At 44.4% G+C, this 17343-nt stretch overlaps 2 protein-coding genes across 21 annotated transcripts in view; one reads left to right on the top strand and one right to left on the bottom strand.

Annotated features, from left to right (window-relative positions):
* Positions 1–12209, top strand: part of SH3PXD2A (SH3 and PX domains 2A) — a 232111-nt gene extending 219902 nt beyond the window's left edge. For all 10 annotated transcript variants that reach the window (XM_010714667.4, XM_010714665.4, XM_031554493.2 and 7 more), the window contains one exon: positions 9–12209. In XM_010714667.4, coding sequence (XP_010712969.1) covers positions 9–1901 — 1893 coding nt within the window. In that variant the 3' untranslated portion in view covers positions 1902–12209. The remainder of the gene's footprint in view (positions 1–8) is intronic.
* The window catches only part of NEURL1 (neuralized E3 ubiquitin protein ligase 1), a 145204-nt gene continuing 130917 nt past the window's right edge, over positions 3057–17343 (bottom strand). For all 11 annotated transcript variants that reach the window (XM_010714658.3, XM_085229179.1, XM_085229183.1 and 8 more), the window contains one exon: positions 3057–16807. In XM_010714658.3, coding sequence (XP_010712960.1) covers positions 16566–16807 — 242 coding nt within the window. In that variant the 3' untranslated portion in view covers positions 3057–16565. The remainder of the gene's footprint in view (positions 16808–17343) is intronic.

Genomic DNA, 17343 nt, shown 5'->3' with positions numbered 1-17343 from the left:
TCTCATAGGTTATAGAAAAGAATTCTGGTGGCTGGTGGTATGTGCAGATTGGAGAGAAGGAAGGATGGGCTCCAGCATCTTATATTGACAAGAGGAAGAAGCCAAATTTAAATAGAAGAACAAGTACTTTAACCCGCCCAAAAGTTCCTCCCCCAGCACCACCCAGTAAACCTAAAGACTCTGAAGAAGGAACAACTGGAATGGTTTCTTCAGAGAATACCCAGGACTCTCCCCACAAGGTGAAATATGAAGAACCTGAGTATGATGTGCCTGCCTTTGGCTTTGATTCAGAGTGTGAAGTAAATGAAAGTCATCGTGAAGAGGGCACTCCTGAAAAACGGCTATTTCAGCCCCTCAAGCCCTCTCCTGTGTCATCACTTCAGAAAGCAAAGTTCAAAGTAGGAGAGTCTTCAGAGGATGTTGCTAATGAAGAAGAGACCATTTATGAGAACGAGGGTTTCAGACGTTATGTGGAAGATGCTTTGTCCAATAAGGAATCTAGTGGAGACTCTGATTCTCAGAAAAGCTCTTCTCTTTCTTTGATTCGAAGGAACTCTCCGTGTTCTCTCTCTCCTAAATCATCATTCATGAAACCCAAGATGGAAAAAGACATCCAGCCCGAGGTTGGAAAATGTCACTATTCTAGGAGTGAGGAGACAAAACCAAGATCAGCTTCAGATGTTGGCTTACGTAGCATGCCAAGAACAGGTATGAAGAAAGAGCCTGGGCAGAGTCCTTCGATTAGAGCAAAACCAATTGTTAGGCCCAAACCATTCCTGAACAAGGCAGATTCTCAGAGTCAAGAAAAGATGGATATCAGCACTTTAAGGCGTCAGCTGAGGCCGACTGGGCAACTCAGAGGTGGACTTAAAGGTTCTAGAAGTGAAGAGTCTGAAAACCCACCACACACAGCTTCTGAAAACCACGATGATCATGTTAGGAGGGGCTCAGCTGACCTCATCACAGTTCCTTCCCGTGGCATTTTCTGTTCTAGCCATCCAACCAAAACTGAGCAGGAAAATGATTCCAGGTGTTTCTATGTGACCACTGACTCATACCAGAAGGTACAGGATTCTGAAATTTGCTTCCCAGCAGGTGTAGAAGTGGAAGTGCTTGAAAAGCAAGCCAGTGGGTGGTGGTACCTGAAATATGGAGATATGGAAGGCTGGGCTCCTTCCCATTACTTGGCTCTCCCTGATAACCAGCAAGAAACCATGTCAGCAGAGACCGACGCCTCATTTGCCAGGAACAGGAAAAATGAAAATAAATCAAACAGCTTAGAGAAGATAGAGAAGAGGGTTCAGGCTTTGAACACCATCAACCAGAGCAAACGTGCCACACCACCCATCCCAAGCAAACCTCCAGGTGGATTTTCAAAAACATCAGGACCTGTAAAAATGCGGAATGGTGTGAGGCAGCTTGCTGTCCGGCCTCAGTCGGTGTTTGTCTCCCCACCACCTAAGGATAACAACTTGTCGTGCTCCTTGCGCAGAAATGAGTCTTTAACAGCCACAGACCATCTTAGAAATGTGCGTCGGAATTCCTCCTTCAGTAATGCACGGTCGCAGCCAGGTGATGCAAAGGGAAAGCAGCCTGAGAGGTCGGGCTCTGAGGGTTCAGAGACCACCTCCAACCTTCCCACCCAGAGGAATGGGATCCCCGTGTCTACTGTCAGGCCAAAGCCCATTGAAAAATCGCAGTTCATCCATAACAATCTCAAGGACATCTATGTTTCGATTGCAGACTATGAAGGGGATGAGGAGACTGCAGGGTTTCAAGAAGGTGTCTGTATGGAGGTCCTTGAAAGGAACCCAAATGGCTGGTGGTACTGCCAGATCATGAATGGTGTGAAGCCATTCAAGGGCTGGGTGCCCTCAAATTATTTGGAGAAAAAGAACTAGTATTGCAATATCTTTAACCTTCCTAATTTATACTGTTCCTGCTGTGTACATGTGGAAAAAAATAACTGCTATACAAAAAGACCTTTCCCATGTGCCCCAGTTTGTACAAAGGGACGAAGGAGTCTATGCTGAGGACGAATCTGCCATGTTCTGGAGAGGTTTGTGGGGTTAACATGTTGTAAGCAACTATGAAGATGCAGCAGTCAACTGCCTTTTTGTGAAGTTGTTAATAATCTTATATGTGTAACAGGGTATGACATCCCATCTTTCCCGTTATTGATAGGAAACCAAGTGTGTGCCTTTCATGAGAGAAATACACATGCATCTCAACTTGGGGAGTTCTGTGCCAAACTCTTGTACAATCTTGGCTCCCTTTTCTCCTCAATCTTGTCCGTATGTGGAATACCCAAGAGTTTCGGATGCATTTCTACAACTTGCAGTGAGAAGCAAATGGAATTTTCTGAAACACAAAGGGACTCGAATCCTTTGGAGAAGCTTTTTTTTTTTTTCTTTTTTTTTTTCTTTTTTTTCTTCTCAACAGTTGTTTAGTCCAGAGTTGGAGCCTTTTCATCGTGGAGAGATTTGGTCTCTGACTTCATCTGTGTTTTGTTCTTTTTGCTAATTTACCCGAAATGGCGATCAGGTGGTGTTGGTTGGGGGGCTCCTTGTTTCCTTTCTTTCTGTCTTCTCCTTTGAGTTGATTTCAGGTGTTTTAGGGCAGCAATGCCTACTGGTGCTTGTAAAAACAAACCTACAAACCCTATGCTTAAGCACGTTTATTACTTTGTAGGCTCCCTATTTAGTTCTGTGCCTGACTTCTGCCAGGAGATCCTGGTTGAGTCTCTTTACAGAACTGGGTTTCTCAAAACTTGTCATATTATCAAAGTGTACAAAAGTCCCTTAAGACACTGAACACGTGGCTGTCAAATGTGTTGCTTCTGCTTTTTTAGCAGTCTGGTCCAAATCCAAGCATACTGTCTGCTAGCAGGGCCCACAGAGGTATTAGTTAGAAATAGCTGTAACCTTCTGCAACATCAGTGTTTACAATGAGGGGGGAAAAAAGCCATCAAACTCGGTCTGCACATCCTTAATTTGTATATTTTTGGGGAATTGTTTTTCCATGTTTTGTTTCTTTTCTGTGCATTCTGGGTTAACTTTTTCGGTTTTTTTTTTTTTTTTTTTTTTTTTTTTGTCTTGGTTTACCAGAAGAGACTTAAAACTGAAATAGGAGCCAAATATGTGTTTCTGTTCCCACTTGAATCCAAGAAGTACATTTGTACTGGAAAGTGTGCCTGGGCTTTTCAGGCTCAGGGATTTAATATCAAAGTAATTAAGTCTAAAACACATTAACCGGGAAGCTGCCTCTTCTAGTTCCATTTCTATTTGTTTTTTTTTTTAACTCATGCTTTGAAATGTGGCACCTGGTGAAGATGGCGTTGTGTGAAATAGAAGAGGCATCCACATCAGAAGGCTTTGGAATATGAAGTTATTCTTGAGGTAGCCAACTCTTGTACTGTAAACATCATTGGCCAAATCCCTACTGTACTTGAGAAAGCCTTGCTTGTTTGTTTTTTTTTATTTTTAAAATGGTTCTGTTAATCACTCTAAATCTAATTCTTTTAAATAATAGGTAGTCTTGTGTGTCTGTTTTAAGAGGGAAGAGGCATACTATTTCACTACTGGTTTACACAAGATGATACATGCCCTTTTTTTCCACCAGAGCTTCATACGATTTGGCTTGGAAGGTAAAGGTTACAAAGACTTTAAAATAGCTGGGATCAAGGGTCTGAGTAAAATAGCACAACAGTATTGTGTTATGGGGGATGTTTCTCTGCCAAAAAAAAATTATACAATTTATACGTTGTTCTTGTCTTTATTCTTTTTTCTGGGGGGGGGGGGAGGTGGGGCTTTTAATTGCTATGGTAATATTGAGAGAGTTGCCTACAGCTAACCTGTCTGATATCCTTTAGGTGGCTGAAACAACATCGAAGTGCCACAACAGGCTACAAGCAGTGCTGTGTTTTGAGCGGCTCTCAGAATCCAGGCAGGGAGGGGTGGGTGTTTGGGATCCCTTTCAGTTGTGGTGGCAGGAGAAGGAGGTGTATCTGCACAACAGCTTGTATCAGTGTGCAGGGCCCTCTTTGTACCTTACATCTTACTATATAATATATATGTATTTATCCAGTTGGCTTCATCTTACTGGATGTGTATCTGAGGCATTGTGGCCCAGTCTCATACTTCTCCCCATCTTTAGTTGTACTAATATGGTCGCAGCTGTAAAAGGCTGTTGGAGCTGTTGTGAGATTATAATAGAAGTATTATATTCTTCTGCTGGACAGTATTAAATAGAGCAATACATAGAGTTATCTGCTAGATTGCAGTACTAATAGTAGTGACTTAGTGACTTGTATTAATGTTATGATTTATTTTAACAATAATGATGCGGAAGTGGTTCATTATTTTGAATTAATGCACTTTAACAATAAAAGAAACCAAAATGGAAGCCAATGCAGAGAACTAAGTGCATTATTTAAAGGTGCAGTATATAATTATCATTTTCTTGAAGCACATATTTATTAAGAATTAACTTATTATTTAAAATATTCTAAAGTTGTTTAGAGACATTCCCACCAAGTCGTCTCTTTGGGGGGAAGTAGAAGCACAGCTCCCAGATCTTCTGCATTGAGCCACTGAATTCTTCAAGTATGGTGCAGAGTGATGTGAGCCCCCCGCCCAGGGAGAGGAGAGCAGCATACAGCTCAGATAGGAAAGCCCAGGCTCCAACAAATAGTCACACTTGCATCCAGCCAAAGTTGAGCCCGGAGTATCTCTGAGCTGCAGGAGTCCTTGTAGGATTTGAGAAGGAAAAGCTGCTTTTTGTGGCTGTTTGTGATGCTTGGTGCCACATGTCTTGCATGATGCTGAATGGCACAGATGGGTGGTGCCTGTAATATCACCAGGCTTTTCTCAAGCATCAGCCCAGTGCACACACTGGCCCGATTGCTCCTTTATCGCATCTTGAAAGCTCTGTGAGGGCTGAGGAAAGCCAGAGCCTATAGATGAGGCTGCAAAGCCAGTGCTGTTGTGGCTACCCCTGCCCTTCTTTCTCAGCCTGCACTCGCAGAAGGGATGAGTGCAAATTAGCTGCTTGTTGTCAGCAATGAGTGAGGGCTGCTGCCTGACACACTAGGCTTCACACCCAGTGGGAAGGCTCTGGTTTGGGCTTCCTTTTATTTGATGCTTGTACCTCTGAAGGGCACTTCTAAAGCAAATACCATACCCCAGCAGCCCCCAAAAATACTGTTATTTTCTTTTCTTTGTCCTCTCCTCTTGCTGTTATCACAGGTGATTTATTTTTGTTATTTTTTTATTCTTGCAACTGAAAGATACCAGGTCAATTTTTAATTTTTTTTCCATTGGCAAGCAGCTAGCTCCCCAAAATTGCAAGCCATTTTCTTTGTTAGCTGTGAAACAAAGGGAAAGGCCCTGAAGTCCATCAGAGAAGCTGACTGCAGGGCAAACCTGGAAGGGGGGACTCAAAGGACAGTGCAGTGCTGGAAGCGTTTTAGCTCTTCTCTGAAATGTTCATGTCGCCTTAAGCTTTATTTACTAAATTTGTCAGAACTGACACTGGATCAAGAGCAATATTTAAACATAATATACACCTCAGTGGGCACTCAATGCAGAAATCAGTAGTACTGTTTAAATCTCCCTCTTTCTGTTCTTGAACCAGACAGAAGAGGAAGTGGGGCCCCAGCGATGCCAATTGCAGCAGAAGGGAGCCCTCATCTGGGGGAGAGGTGGCTGCTGTCACCACTGCCCTCGCTGTCCCAAAAGCCTTGAATTGGAACCAACAGAGAACCCCAAGCCCAACACCATAGAACAAAATTTGAGAATGTGAAAATTGCATCTTGCTGTATACTGCAACTTTAATAATAATGAGCACTTCTGAGTTCGTTATTGAGGTTTATATAATGCCTGAAAGATTTAATTGCTGTTTTCCTCTGTCTCCCAGTTCATCCCACTTTCTTGTAATAGCAGTAATATGGGTTTGTTGGCTGCCCTTCTCCGTGGAAGGCAGTTCCTGCTAATTCTTCTCTCATGTCTTGCAGTGGGTAGGTGCGGCCATATGTACCAGTCCTTTGCAAGCCAAACTTTCCAAGATAAAGGATGCAATGGGCATGTGCCAGGTTATTGAATCACTGTACAAAAACAGCACATGCTCAGTAATTTTACAGATTGAAATTGGCTCATGGTTTGAAAATGGATTTTCACATGCACTAGTACAGCTAAAACAAGGATGTGGCCCTTATGGATGCACTCCAAAGGCTCTTTCCATTGCAATGCTATAAAGTTTGACGAAGGCATTATATGACTGTTTCCATCACTTTCAGATCTTAATGAATCGTATTTTATTGTAATATATATTCATTGCTTTCCTCAGTTAAAAAGAAAGTTACTGCTTTTATCTTATATGAAAAACAAGGGAATTTGGTAAAGCATTCATTATTTTCATATTCCTAGTATTAACAGAATAGAACTAGTACTATTTAATTTTAGATCTTCATAGCTAGCTTGTTAATAACTCATATTTTCCTGTGTTGTATCCTACTATTTTTTTCTATTTTTTTTCCCAAATACTCTGCATTCTTGAGGAAAAAAAAAAAATATCAAATCCAGTGAGTGGATAAGTGCAATATTCATCGAATAAACAGGCCCCTCATCCAGGACTTGGAGTGGAACGTGCAGTGTGAAATGTTTGCAATTCTCTATTCATGCACTCTTATGGGAACAGGAGATGCAGGGGAGGGGCAGGTGGATGAAAACGGGACCCTTGGGTCGGTAGGGATGGATAGCTGGGGCTGTTAGTCTTGGAATGGCTGCTTGTCATAGAGAGCATCACCTGGTACTAAAAGTGTAAGGATTATGCAGCATGTTGCCAGGTTTGTGTATAGGGTGTGCATTAATGTCCTTATTAATACAGGACTTCTGAGCTATGCTTTAAGTACTCTGTATGTCATCCTTGCATGATACTGCCTTCTCGTTTGTCTCTGCCGGTGGTTTTCCTCTTTTGCTTCAGAATCAATAACTTAAGAAAAGAAAATACTTCTGCTGGTGCTGTCCCAAGTTTTGATACTGTACTGTTATTTGTATTTATTCTAGAGCTGTGGAAATGTATTTCTATATGTCCTCATTTCTTTTTTTTTTTTTTTTTCTTAGGTTAATAATAAAGAAGAAAGTCCCCATTTTTATCCAGGTTACTTCTCACCTGCAGAATTTCACAGCTAATTTGATTTTTGAAATCCTAGTTCCTGGCTTGCAAAGGATGATCATTCAGTTCCAAAGTAAAGCTGAGCAGAAACTCTGCTCTTCAAAAAAAAAAAAAAAAAAAAAAAAATTAAAAAAAATCCAATTTGAAAGGATGGAGAATTTCCACCTGTCCAGAGTAATGTCACCATCCAGGTAGCAGCAAAACCTCTCTTTGAAAAACTGGACTGTTTTAATGAGATCCAAAAGTAATGTGAAAGACAAGCATTGGGTTCTTTGAGCTCTGGGGAGTGTTTCTCCTGAAGCTCTACTTGATGTCCCTGGAGGGCAGCTGTACCTCAACCTTCTGCTTAATTCTTGTCATGCTGCCCTTGAGTTTGTGAAAAGGCCTGGCTGTTACCAGAGACCTTTGCATTCAAATAAGAACTGAGTTCTGCAGCAGTACTGAAATAGATGTTTTTCAAAATCCTGTCATTGATACTAACACTTTACACATTAATCTTGTTTTGGGGAGCCAACCTAATTTTTTCACTTGCTCTTGTCCAAGCCAGCCAGAAGTCCAGGAGCATCAGTAGGGTTACAATGGCAGAAACCCTCATGAGCGCTCACCACAGCCCATTCTCCTAAAGTTAGGAGCATGGGAGTGCTGAGCCTGGGGCTGCCATGTACCATCTGCTGCATGCAGGTTGTGCGGCTTTGTAAGACCCACTGGAGCTTTGCTGCTGTCTTGCCGGTGTCTTTCCAATACTAGCAGCTCCTTCTCTGGCAACGTCAGATGTTATTTATCCATGTAGCAAAGTGTTGTGTGTAAATTCAGTGTTCAGTAGCTGCCAACAGCACCAATACAATGGTTCAAGAGCAAATGTTTATTTTTCTTCCATTTGCTTTTAATTGTTTGATAGAAGCAGGAACCACCAATGTGGCAATGCATAGGGAATGTGTTTGCATGCTTGAACTCTTCAATGGCCTCTGCTAGCTGTGCCCGGTGCTTCTATTTCTTTTTCTGTCTCTCTGTGCTGCTCAGTGGCCACCTCTGTTGTTTGTCTGTAGCTTCAGATGAAGTACTGTATGTAGGGCCGCATCCAGAGTTCTCTCCCAGACTTGGGGTTGCAATGTAGATTGCTGTTGCTGCTTTCCCTCCTCATCTTAGAGCCAGTTGGAGCACCCAGAGTTCCCCAGAACTTCCCCTTGGGTATCTTTCTTGGGGTGTCAGCTGTGTGGAGTGTCCTTACACCACAGCCGGGGCTTTGTAGTGATCCCTGGGGTGAAAGCTGAGTGCAGACCCGATGGCACAGGCAGAACAAAGTAGCTTCTCCCATTTTATAATGTCATGGCTGGGCTGGTCCCATCACCAATGTTCTTCGTTTGTTCTTGCATCGAGGTAGTGTTGATTCTAGTTGAAGAGTGCAATTTTGTTTTGTTTTGTGTTTGGGTTTTTTTTTGTTTGTTTGTTTTCTTTAATAAATAAATTTGGTTTAAAGCTTCACACTGGCATTTTTACAGACCTGTTTTTGTCAGCATAAACCACCGCTGTCCTGAGTTGAGACTCCTGTTTGTTACTGAATCAAACTAATGGGAACTGTATTAATGATTTGGAAAGAAATGAAAGGCAACTATATTGGTGGGGGGGTGGGAAAAGATAAAATACAAGGGGAAAAAGTGTTTCTAATAAGGCCGTAAATTATTTGATCTGACACTGCAGGTGCTTTCTCTGTATAAATGGTTTTCATACATCACTGCTCTGTGTTAGGATTTTTCATTACTGAGAAAAGTTGAGTTTTACACTCTGTGACGATGGAAGTCTGTATCCTGAAGCCAGTGATCCCCCAAAGCAAGACAAATATATGCCATGTGATTGCTGTACTGGAGGCACTTTGTACTTTTCTTTCTCGGTCCCTGTTTGGTGCAGGGAAGAAGCAGAGGGGAGGGAGAATCGCATGGCATTGCCAAAACCCCATCGTCATTCTTGGGGGCATCAAATTGGGTTCTGGGTCTGGATCCCCTGAGCATCCAGGTTGGGCTTGTCTGTCCTATAGAAGCAGGATAGCAGAAAATACTGCAGTCACTGGAACTTAGCCTGTAACCATTAACAAACTGGAGCAAATAAGAAGGGAATTAAAAAAAAAAAAAAACCTTTAAAAATATGAGAGATTTCAGTAAATAGCCAATGTTAACTATTGCCTGTCTTAGATTTTCATACTGGGGAGATGTTATAATTGTTTCTAATCTGTGGGAGAATTTTTTTTGCCCCTTGCTGAAGCGGCTTGCTCATTACTCGTGGTGGGTTCAGACCTGGAGTATTGCAGAAGCAGAGTGCATGGAGCATTACCATGGCTTTTCTGTACTACAAGCTGACTGTTATGGGGTCAGTGCACAGAGTAAGTGCATTTCTGTTGTCTGGCTCACATCATGCTGCATCAGTGCTGTTGCTGTACTGCAGGTTTAATTGCAGGCAGAGATATTAGTTACTTTGCTCCCAGGTTTGGGGAGAATCAAACTAATGGGATGTCTCAGTTAGGAGTTGGTATCACACGTTCATATCAGAAGTCTTGCCTGCAGCTTGACTGCTGCTTCGGTCAAAGCTCAGATGCAGATATCTCTGTTGGGCACATATATCTGTGGCTGCTTCTAAAACTGTTAATTAGCTTAAATGATTTCTGGAAACAGTAGATAGTTAATGGAGCCTAAGCCTGTTGCTGAATGAAGGTGGAATGTGTTGAGTGGTTGTGCTCCCCTCTCCTAGGAGAGCACGTCCGGTCTGGAAAGCCTTATGGTTTTTACTGTCCCAAACTTGCGCTTGATGACAAAATCAATCTAAATCTGGTCCAAACAAGGTTTGCAGTGGGTTTCCTGAGTTGCTGATCTTCTTAATATTAGACACTGTTGTCATTTTTGTGTTGGTGTAGCACTCCATTTTCTAGTGGATAGGTGGTGGGAATGTACTTGATGGTGTCTTGGGAGAGCATGTTGGTGACCAGAGACAGAGAAATGTGTGGTTGGTTTTAGTGTGTGTGTGGTCAAGTTGGTGATGCTTTTTTGGTTGTTATTTTTGTTGCTGTTTTTAACACAGGAACCATTTTGTCTGTTCTGCTTGGGAAAATGTCCTGAAGTTGTTGTGGTTTCTGTCGTGGTGTACATGGAAAAGGAATAACTGAGAACTGTTTTGTTTTCATATGAAGAGAGTTTACAAGGCGGGAGTCTGTTCCGTTTGTTCTAGGATGTGAGTTAAGCCAAGAGGTAAAGAAAATGGGTCGGAGGAAGCCCTTTTTGTTTTAACAGCTTGGGACCATATTTACTTGTGGCCCGTGGTCCAGCTCTTTTGAAGGCAGTGAATATTGGTCGTACTGCAGATGTTTGAGCTTTTTGTCCAAATATTGATTCTTTCAGAGCTGACAGGTATTTTGACATTCATGGCATCAACCATTAATGTACCTACAGCAGATGGGAAGCTATAAGCAGAAATAAGTACTGCAGCCTCATGGAGTGCCCAGTTTTTGTTTAATGAACTTGAGCTGATGACCAACATGATTTTGTACAGTGAACAGCTCCTGATAGGGCCCAAATGTATTTGGCTCTTTGAGATGCTTTCCTGAACTGCAAATCTGGTGTATGATAGAAAATATTGGCCTTCCAGTCATCCCAGTGAAAACTGAAAGCCAGAAAATGACATTTTTCATGCAGCAGTATCTCTTGTCATTGATGGCATGAGTTATCATACAAAATGCCCGTCTGAACTGGCACAAAACAGAAGACCTCTTTGTGACCAGTCTCTGAGTCTGCACGTAATCTTCGTAGATTCAATGCAGGTCAGATTTGTAGGTAGAAAAGACGAGTAACTTCTTTAGAGACTAACACAAGAATGTAGTTCTCATTTTAGCCAAGCAATCCTGTAAAATGTCCCCCAAGGTTTAGCACAGATCTTTGGGGACATGTGAGTCTTTAGCTGATACATACGGTACTGTGGGCCTGATCCTGTGACTGGGACAGGAGAAGCACATCTCTGGTCAGATGTACATCTTGTCAAAAGTGAGATCATAGCACAGTGTTGCCATTGCTCTAGACTTGTCAGTGGAGGGACAACAGTTGAGCAAAGTGTTACCTTCCCCATAATCCAGACTTGCAGAATTTATTTTAGTGCCCAGTCCAGAAATGGTTCAGAGCTGCCCTCTTTTCTATTGCTACCCCACAACCATGTGCTGTGGCCAAGAGCTTGCTCAAAGAACTGCAATGCAGTGTAAAGCAATGGAAGTTTGGGTGTTTTTTTCCCCACATGCTGAGGCAATGTAGTAAAACGAAATGTTTTGGCATGGGATTTTAATGTCTTTGCATGTCGAACTGAGAACTCTGCATGGGTCCGCTCAATAGAGAATGAGAAAAATGTTTCAGGCAGTTGTGCATGTGAAGACAAAGCAAGAACTCAAGATTGCTGTGCCTGTGAGTAGATCCCAGCATCCCTCTTTAGGCGCTTATCAGAGCTTGGAGGTGATCAGCATCTACTAATGGGCAATCAGGACTGCTCACCTTCCTGCATGCTCAGGACTGGTGGAGGTTATGAGGGATAGAGTTTGGGGGCTGTTCTCTCAGCTTTATTACAAGTTCTTGCAATGTGAACCTCTAACATCTTCAAAGACTCAGGCAGAAGGGATTTGCTAAACAGACTGTATCTGTCATCTCCCAGTTCATTGATTGCTTGGACCAAAGGTGGTGCTAAATCTGATTTTCATCTGTAATATTTATATTTTTTTGGACTTTTTTTTTAAATGTTTGATAAAACAGATGCAGTGTCCTTCTTACATGAGAGATTTATTCCCAGCTTGGGACTTGGCAAAACTCACTGGACCTTCAGGGTCCAGAATGGTTGCTTGTTAACATTTGAGCAGGCTTGCAGTGTTTTGGGGGAAGTGGGAAAGGGTACTCTATCTTCAAATGTTTGCAGACTGTAAGAATTGACTTGTGATTTTTTTTTTTTAATTTTGTATTTTGTTTACATTGTCTCTTATGCCCTAAGGAAAAATAAATTTTTGACGTTTTTAATTGTGATCCGGTTGGTTTATTTTATTTTCAACTTTTCGATACTGTATTATTCCACTCTCTTTGTCGAACCACTAAATTTAAGTTTCCCAGAGAAACTTATGACTTGGATGTGTGTGAAATTGCAAATTTAAGCTCAGGCTTAAATGGATAAAGGAGCTCTTTTTGTCTTATAGCTCTGAATTGCTGCTTTAGCTGTATTTTGTAAAGCTTTATGGGCTGCTCACCTCTGTCCTCAAACACAAAGACCCTCTGTCTGTGTTGAGCAAGACCTTAAGGCTTAACACACATTTCAGTATATTCTTTTTGGAGAGTGATGTGGCATCAGATCCAAAATGAGAAGCTTTTTTTTTTTTTTGCATGGGTGGCCCTTTTATCACAAAAAGGGTGGCTGAACATGCTTGGATGAGTTCCTACAAACCCCTTCACGTATGCTACAGAACTTGACCATGGCATTGTAAGGTCTGAGTACTGCACGGTTGTCAAGCTCTGCTGACACCTTGCAGGCTTTGAAGGCTGAGGTCCCAGATAACAAGCAGAAGTTTCCTGCTACATGAAGCAGGTGTGGAGGGAAACTGAAGAGCTTTTTTACAGTAAGAGCGGTGGGGCAGTGGCGCAGGTTGCCCAGAGAGGGAGGGGATAGCCTGTCCTCGAAGACACCCAAGGTCAGGGTGGACAGGGCTCTGAGCACCTGATGGAGCTGTAGGTGTCCCTGTTCACTGCAGAAGAGTAGGACCAGATGGCCTTCATGTGTCCCTTCCAACTCAAACAGTTCCAAGATTCTATGAAATGATGTCACTGGAGATGGAGCAGCTCTCAGCAGAGCCACAGTGTTTGCTCACCGCACCCATGTCAGCACATAGGTAAGTGGTTGCCAAGGGCTCCTGCTCAGCCATCCCAGCTCTCTGAAGGCTATAAGAAATTAGGTATGAGGCTGCACACAGTCCCGGGCACTTCTAGGCATAAACCTGAGCAAGGAGTGTGCCACGGAACTGTGTCTTTTCTTCCTATGCATGTAGAGTGAACCTTAGGATTGAAAGGGTTTTTCTCTAGCATACGATCAACATATTACTAGTGTACTCCCATGTGTGTTATAACCCACTGTTAATTGTTCTCTTTGCTCCTCTTTTTTCTCCACACTCCACCAAGATACCCTGCACCCACGCGTGTGCGTTTGAAAAATGTGTGCGGTGCTGTGCCGTGCCAGGGCAGAGCACCAGGTGGCGATGGAGGACCGGCTCTGCACTCCTGGACCAAATTGGAGCATCCCTCCCCCCTTCCTCATTCCTCCTCAGCGCGGGCCATGCGCCAAGACCGACAGAGTACCTACCTGCCTTCGTTCCTCTCGCTAACACCGAGAAAGGGGAGGGTTTGGGTTTAGCTCATTTGTCCTAGGATGTAGCAGTGCTTGGGCTCAGTGCATCCGCCAGGGGCTGTCCGGCAAAGCCAGTGTCCCTATTTTCTAGCGGCGGTCTGTTGTGCAGCTTCCACCTTAAGGGGATGTCCCGCGGCTGCACCGTGAACGAAAAGGGCTCCTGAGACCCACTAGAGGTCCTCCTGTTCCTGGGAAAGCAGGAGCTGGGCACAATGCTTGGAGTTACAGCACAGGCACACTCAGACTTGGTTTGGTGCACCAGGGAAGATGCTCGGGAGCATGGGTTTGAGCTGCAGGAATGCCCTTAGTCCTCACTTTTAATTTTGTGCCTTAGGGCCCGTTCATCATCATCATCATCCAGATCTATACACCATCTCATCCTTCAGCATGACTGCTCTCCCCTGGCTCACTCCAAAGAAGCAGCTTTCATGCCACCATTGCTTACCTCAACCTCTTGCTTCTGCCCTGCCCATCGTGTTTTGCCACACTTGTGGAGATGGCAAATACTCAGCTGGTCACGGTGCTGCAGGATACCTAAATCAGCTTTATTCACAATCACAGTTATCCAATTTTTCACAATGAGTTATTCTTCTCTTCAAACAGAACACAAAACATTTTAAAGTAAAGCAATGAAACGCAAATGACACAAGAACACAGAGGTACGTGGGAGCCTACACAATTCAAACAAAACAAAAGGTTAGGATTGTTGCTGTTACTGCTTTTGCTGTTTTTTTCTCCCTGCAGAGAGCCTTGCTCTCCTCTCTGCTCACAACCGGAGCCAGCTGATGCTGGGAGCAGGGCTGAACCCCAAATTTTGAGCTCGGATGCTGGGGGAGCTTTCAGTTTCTGCTAACTTCTAGACTTTGGTCCACATTAAAACAAACACAGTTAATATATTAAAACACTCTGAATTCAAAAGGTGAAAAGGGAATTCACACCACTGCACTGGTACCCATAGATAGTTTCTTGAAAAATAAAATGTACCCATTGGCTTGCCCTGTGCGGGAGGGAACCGGTCCCACTGGCTTGGTGAAGGCCTGGGAGGCTGCTTATTGCACATTTCCCCACATCCACTGATTCACAGACACATTCCTACCTCTTGGGTTCTTTCTTTCTGAAATTTTGGGGTGTGTTTAAGCACTGACACAGATTCCCCACCTCCGCTGGTCCTGGAGGCTGGCTCTGTGCCCACACATTGGCCATGCTCCTGGCATGGAGGCCGTAACCGCTTCCTCCCACCCCTGTCCAAGCAGGGCCCCTGGGTTAGGGGTGGATGTGAGAGGTGTGCAAAGAAATGGCGTAAATCCCTGTAACTAGAAGATCAGTGTTCAAGTTACGGAGTGCCCACCAGGCACGCTGGGGGTGGCTGCAGGCCCCTGCAGGAGGCTGTAGAGATGGCGGTGCCTTTAGAGAAAGGCTTTACAAAGCATTCTCCAGCTCTTAGCATCTCCTTTGATTTCCTTGAAGGGTCAGGGTGAGGCCAAGTTTCCAGAACCTTCGCCCACCACACTTGTGGTGGCCACGATAGCAAAAGGCTCAGCAGGATGAGTGCAGCTCCATGGCATTCCCTGGCCTGGTAGCAACAAGGCAGGGTGAAGGCTGCGACCACACCACAGCCCCTGATCACCCCTCAGGGCCCAGTGCTGCTTCTTCCTCCCAGAGGCACCAGGATGGGGCCAGGACAGCTGGGGAGCACCTGCTGTAGCTGAGCATGGCCCAAGACCCTGCAGCTCTCGGCCAGGCCAGCAGCTGTGACAGTACCACGGTCATCATGGCACCCACTATAGGGACAGTGTAGTTCCCAGTGAGGGCAAGGAGGTTATTTAAATAAACCAAACCCCTCAAGCTATAATTATTTTCTTCTTCCCCCCTCTAACACATAAGGACAGCCATGTCCTGCCGGCGGGCTGGCTGTAAAGGGCTAAAAGTACCACCTGGCTGTTCTTCTCTTAAAGCACAGTGATAAAGTTACCAGTAAATGAGACCCGCAGACGTGGGTTTATACATTCTTCCCCAGTGGGGTTGGGTTTTTTTTTTTTTTTGTATGTGTATTTTTGTTTTGGTTTGGTTTTTTTTGTATTTTTGGGTGGTTTTTTTCCTTCATTTTTCTATTCTTCTTCAGAATTGCTGTCTGGATGACAAGGGGAGGAAAGGCGAGGGAGGTGCATCTTCCCCTCCTGCAGGCCATGGAGGCTGCTGGATTCTTTGTGTTGCATGAAGACCATTCAGGACAAGCCACAGCAAATCGGTGGTGGTGGAGTGCGAGAGATGCTTGTCATGCAACAGGATGGTGCCAGGAGGTGGCTGGACGCTGCTGGGCAGGAGAGAGTCCAGTGTTTGCTGCCAAACCCATCACGAATGAGGAACTGCAAGGAAGCAGCACAACAGCCATGGTGCTGGTCCCCTGAAGGTGCTGCCACGGTGGACACAGAGAGGGTTTTCTTTAAAAGTCCCCAATGCTCCTGCATTTCCACTGCAGATGTGCTCCCCTGCTGGGTCCATGCTTGCCTCACACCACACTTTTTAAGGGGCCAGTTCTAAATCGAAACACACTGCTTGTTTCTCCCCTTCCGCCAAGGTGTTCTTTGCACACAGGGTGGCTCCAGAAGGAGATGTGCAGCACTGAACCTTTTATCTCTTGCTGTCCATACTAAACACTGTAGATTCCCCTCCTCTGTGCGTGATGTAGAAAAGGGATACTTGCTCCAGCTAGTTTTTTTTGTTTGTTTGTTTGTTTTTGGGAGAAAGTTTAAAATCCATAGGGGGGAAGCAGTCCATGGTGATTTCCCTGATGCACTGGAGTTCAGCCTCAGGAGAGCTAAAGAGCTCTCCTGGGGCTGGTCTCATCTCTTGTCCATGGAAGTGGAGGATCAGGAGTGGTGGTGGGTGATGGTTTTCAAATCTCCGGGTGATGAATAGAGACCAAGATCTGCGATATTTCACAGCCACCCTTCCACCTCCCTAGTCCCATCACAGCAGTTGCTGTTGCTCTAAGTGCTGCGGTATGTTTTGATGATATCTTTGATGGCCCGTCTGCAAATGGGACAGCAAGCGTTAGCCATCTTCTTGAGCTTCAGACCACATGAATAGCAGAGACACATGTGTCCACAGGAGTAAATGACTGTGTCTACCATGTTCTCATAGCAGATGGTACATTCATCTCCCCAGGGCCCTGAGACGGATGGGGAGATGGGTGACTCAGGCAAGCTGACAGGAGAGTTGGGAGCTGTGCCTGAAAGACAAAGAACACGGTCACTTACACTGCTTAAAAGGCTTCTTGACATCCAGAGTAATTGCCCCGCAGCCAGCAGCAGAGGGTGGAACTGTGCCCTAGCAGCATATCACGGTTCAGCTGTCTTCCAGGATCAGGGCTCCTTCCTGCAATCTGCTGGTCACTGAGCCCTGGTTCACATGCCAAGACTCGGTGCAGCAATGAGGTAGCATCTGTTAAGATCTGCCACCCACAAAGAACAAACCAAGAGACAGCTGTTCCCAAGCATTTTGGACAAAGAGCATTTTCACATTTTCAAACCTCTGTCTAAACATTAACGAAGGAGGAAAAAATGAGAAGGGGTGGAGCAAACCATCTGCTTTGAAAAAGAGGAGGTCAGGTGGCAGCAGCTCCCAAGACAAGTAGTGCCTCATCTCTAAGGCTGATCTAGGGATATGGGTCTACAGTGCCTGGAGACAAACCCCTCCATGTGGGTCTTCCAGGGCAGGGGTGGGGTGGTGCTGGCATGGGCAGCATTTAGCTCATAGCAGGCACAT

This window comes from Meleagris gallopavo, chromosome 8 (assembly GCF_905368555.1).
Source record: "Meleagris gallopavo chromosome 8, MGAL_WU_HG_1.1, whole genome shotgun sequence".
Classification (NCBI taxonomy): Eukaryota; Metazoa; Chordata; class Aves; order Galliformes; family Phasianidae; genus Meleagris; species Meleagris gallopavo.
This window is presented reverse-complemented; position numbering and strand designations above follow the sequence as displayed.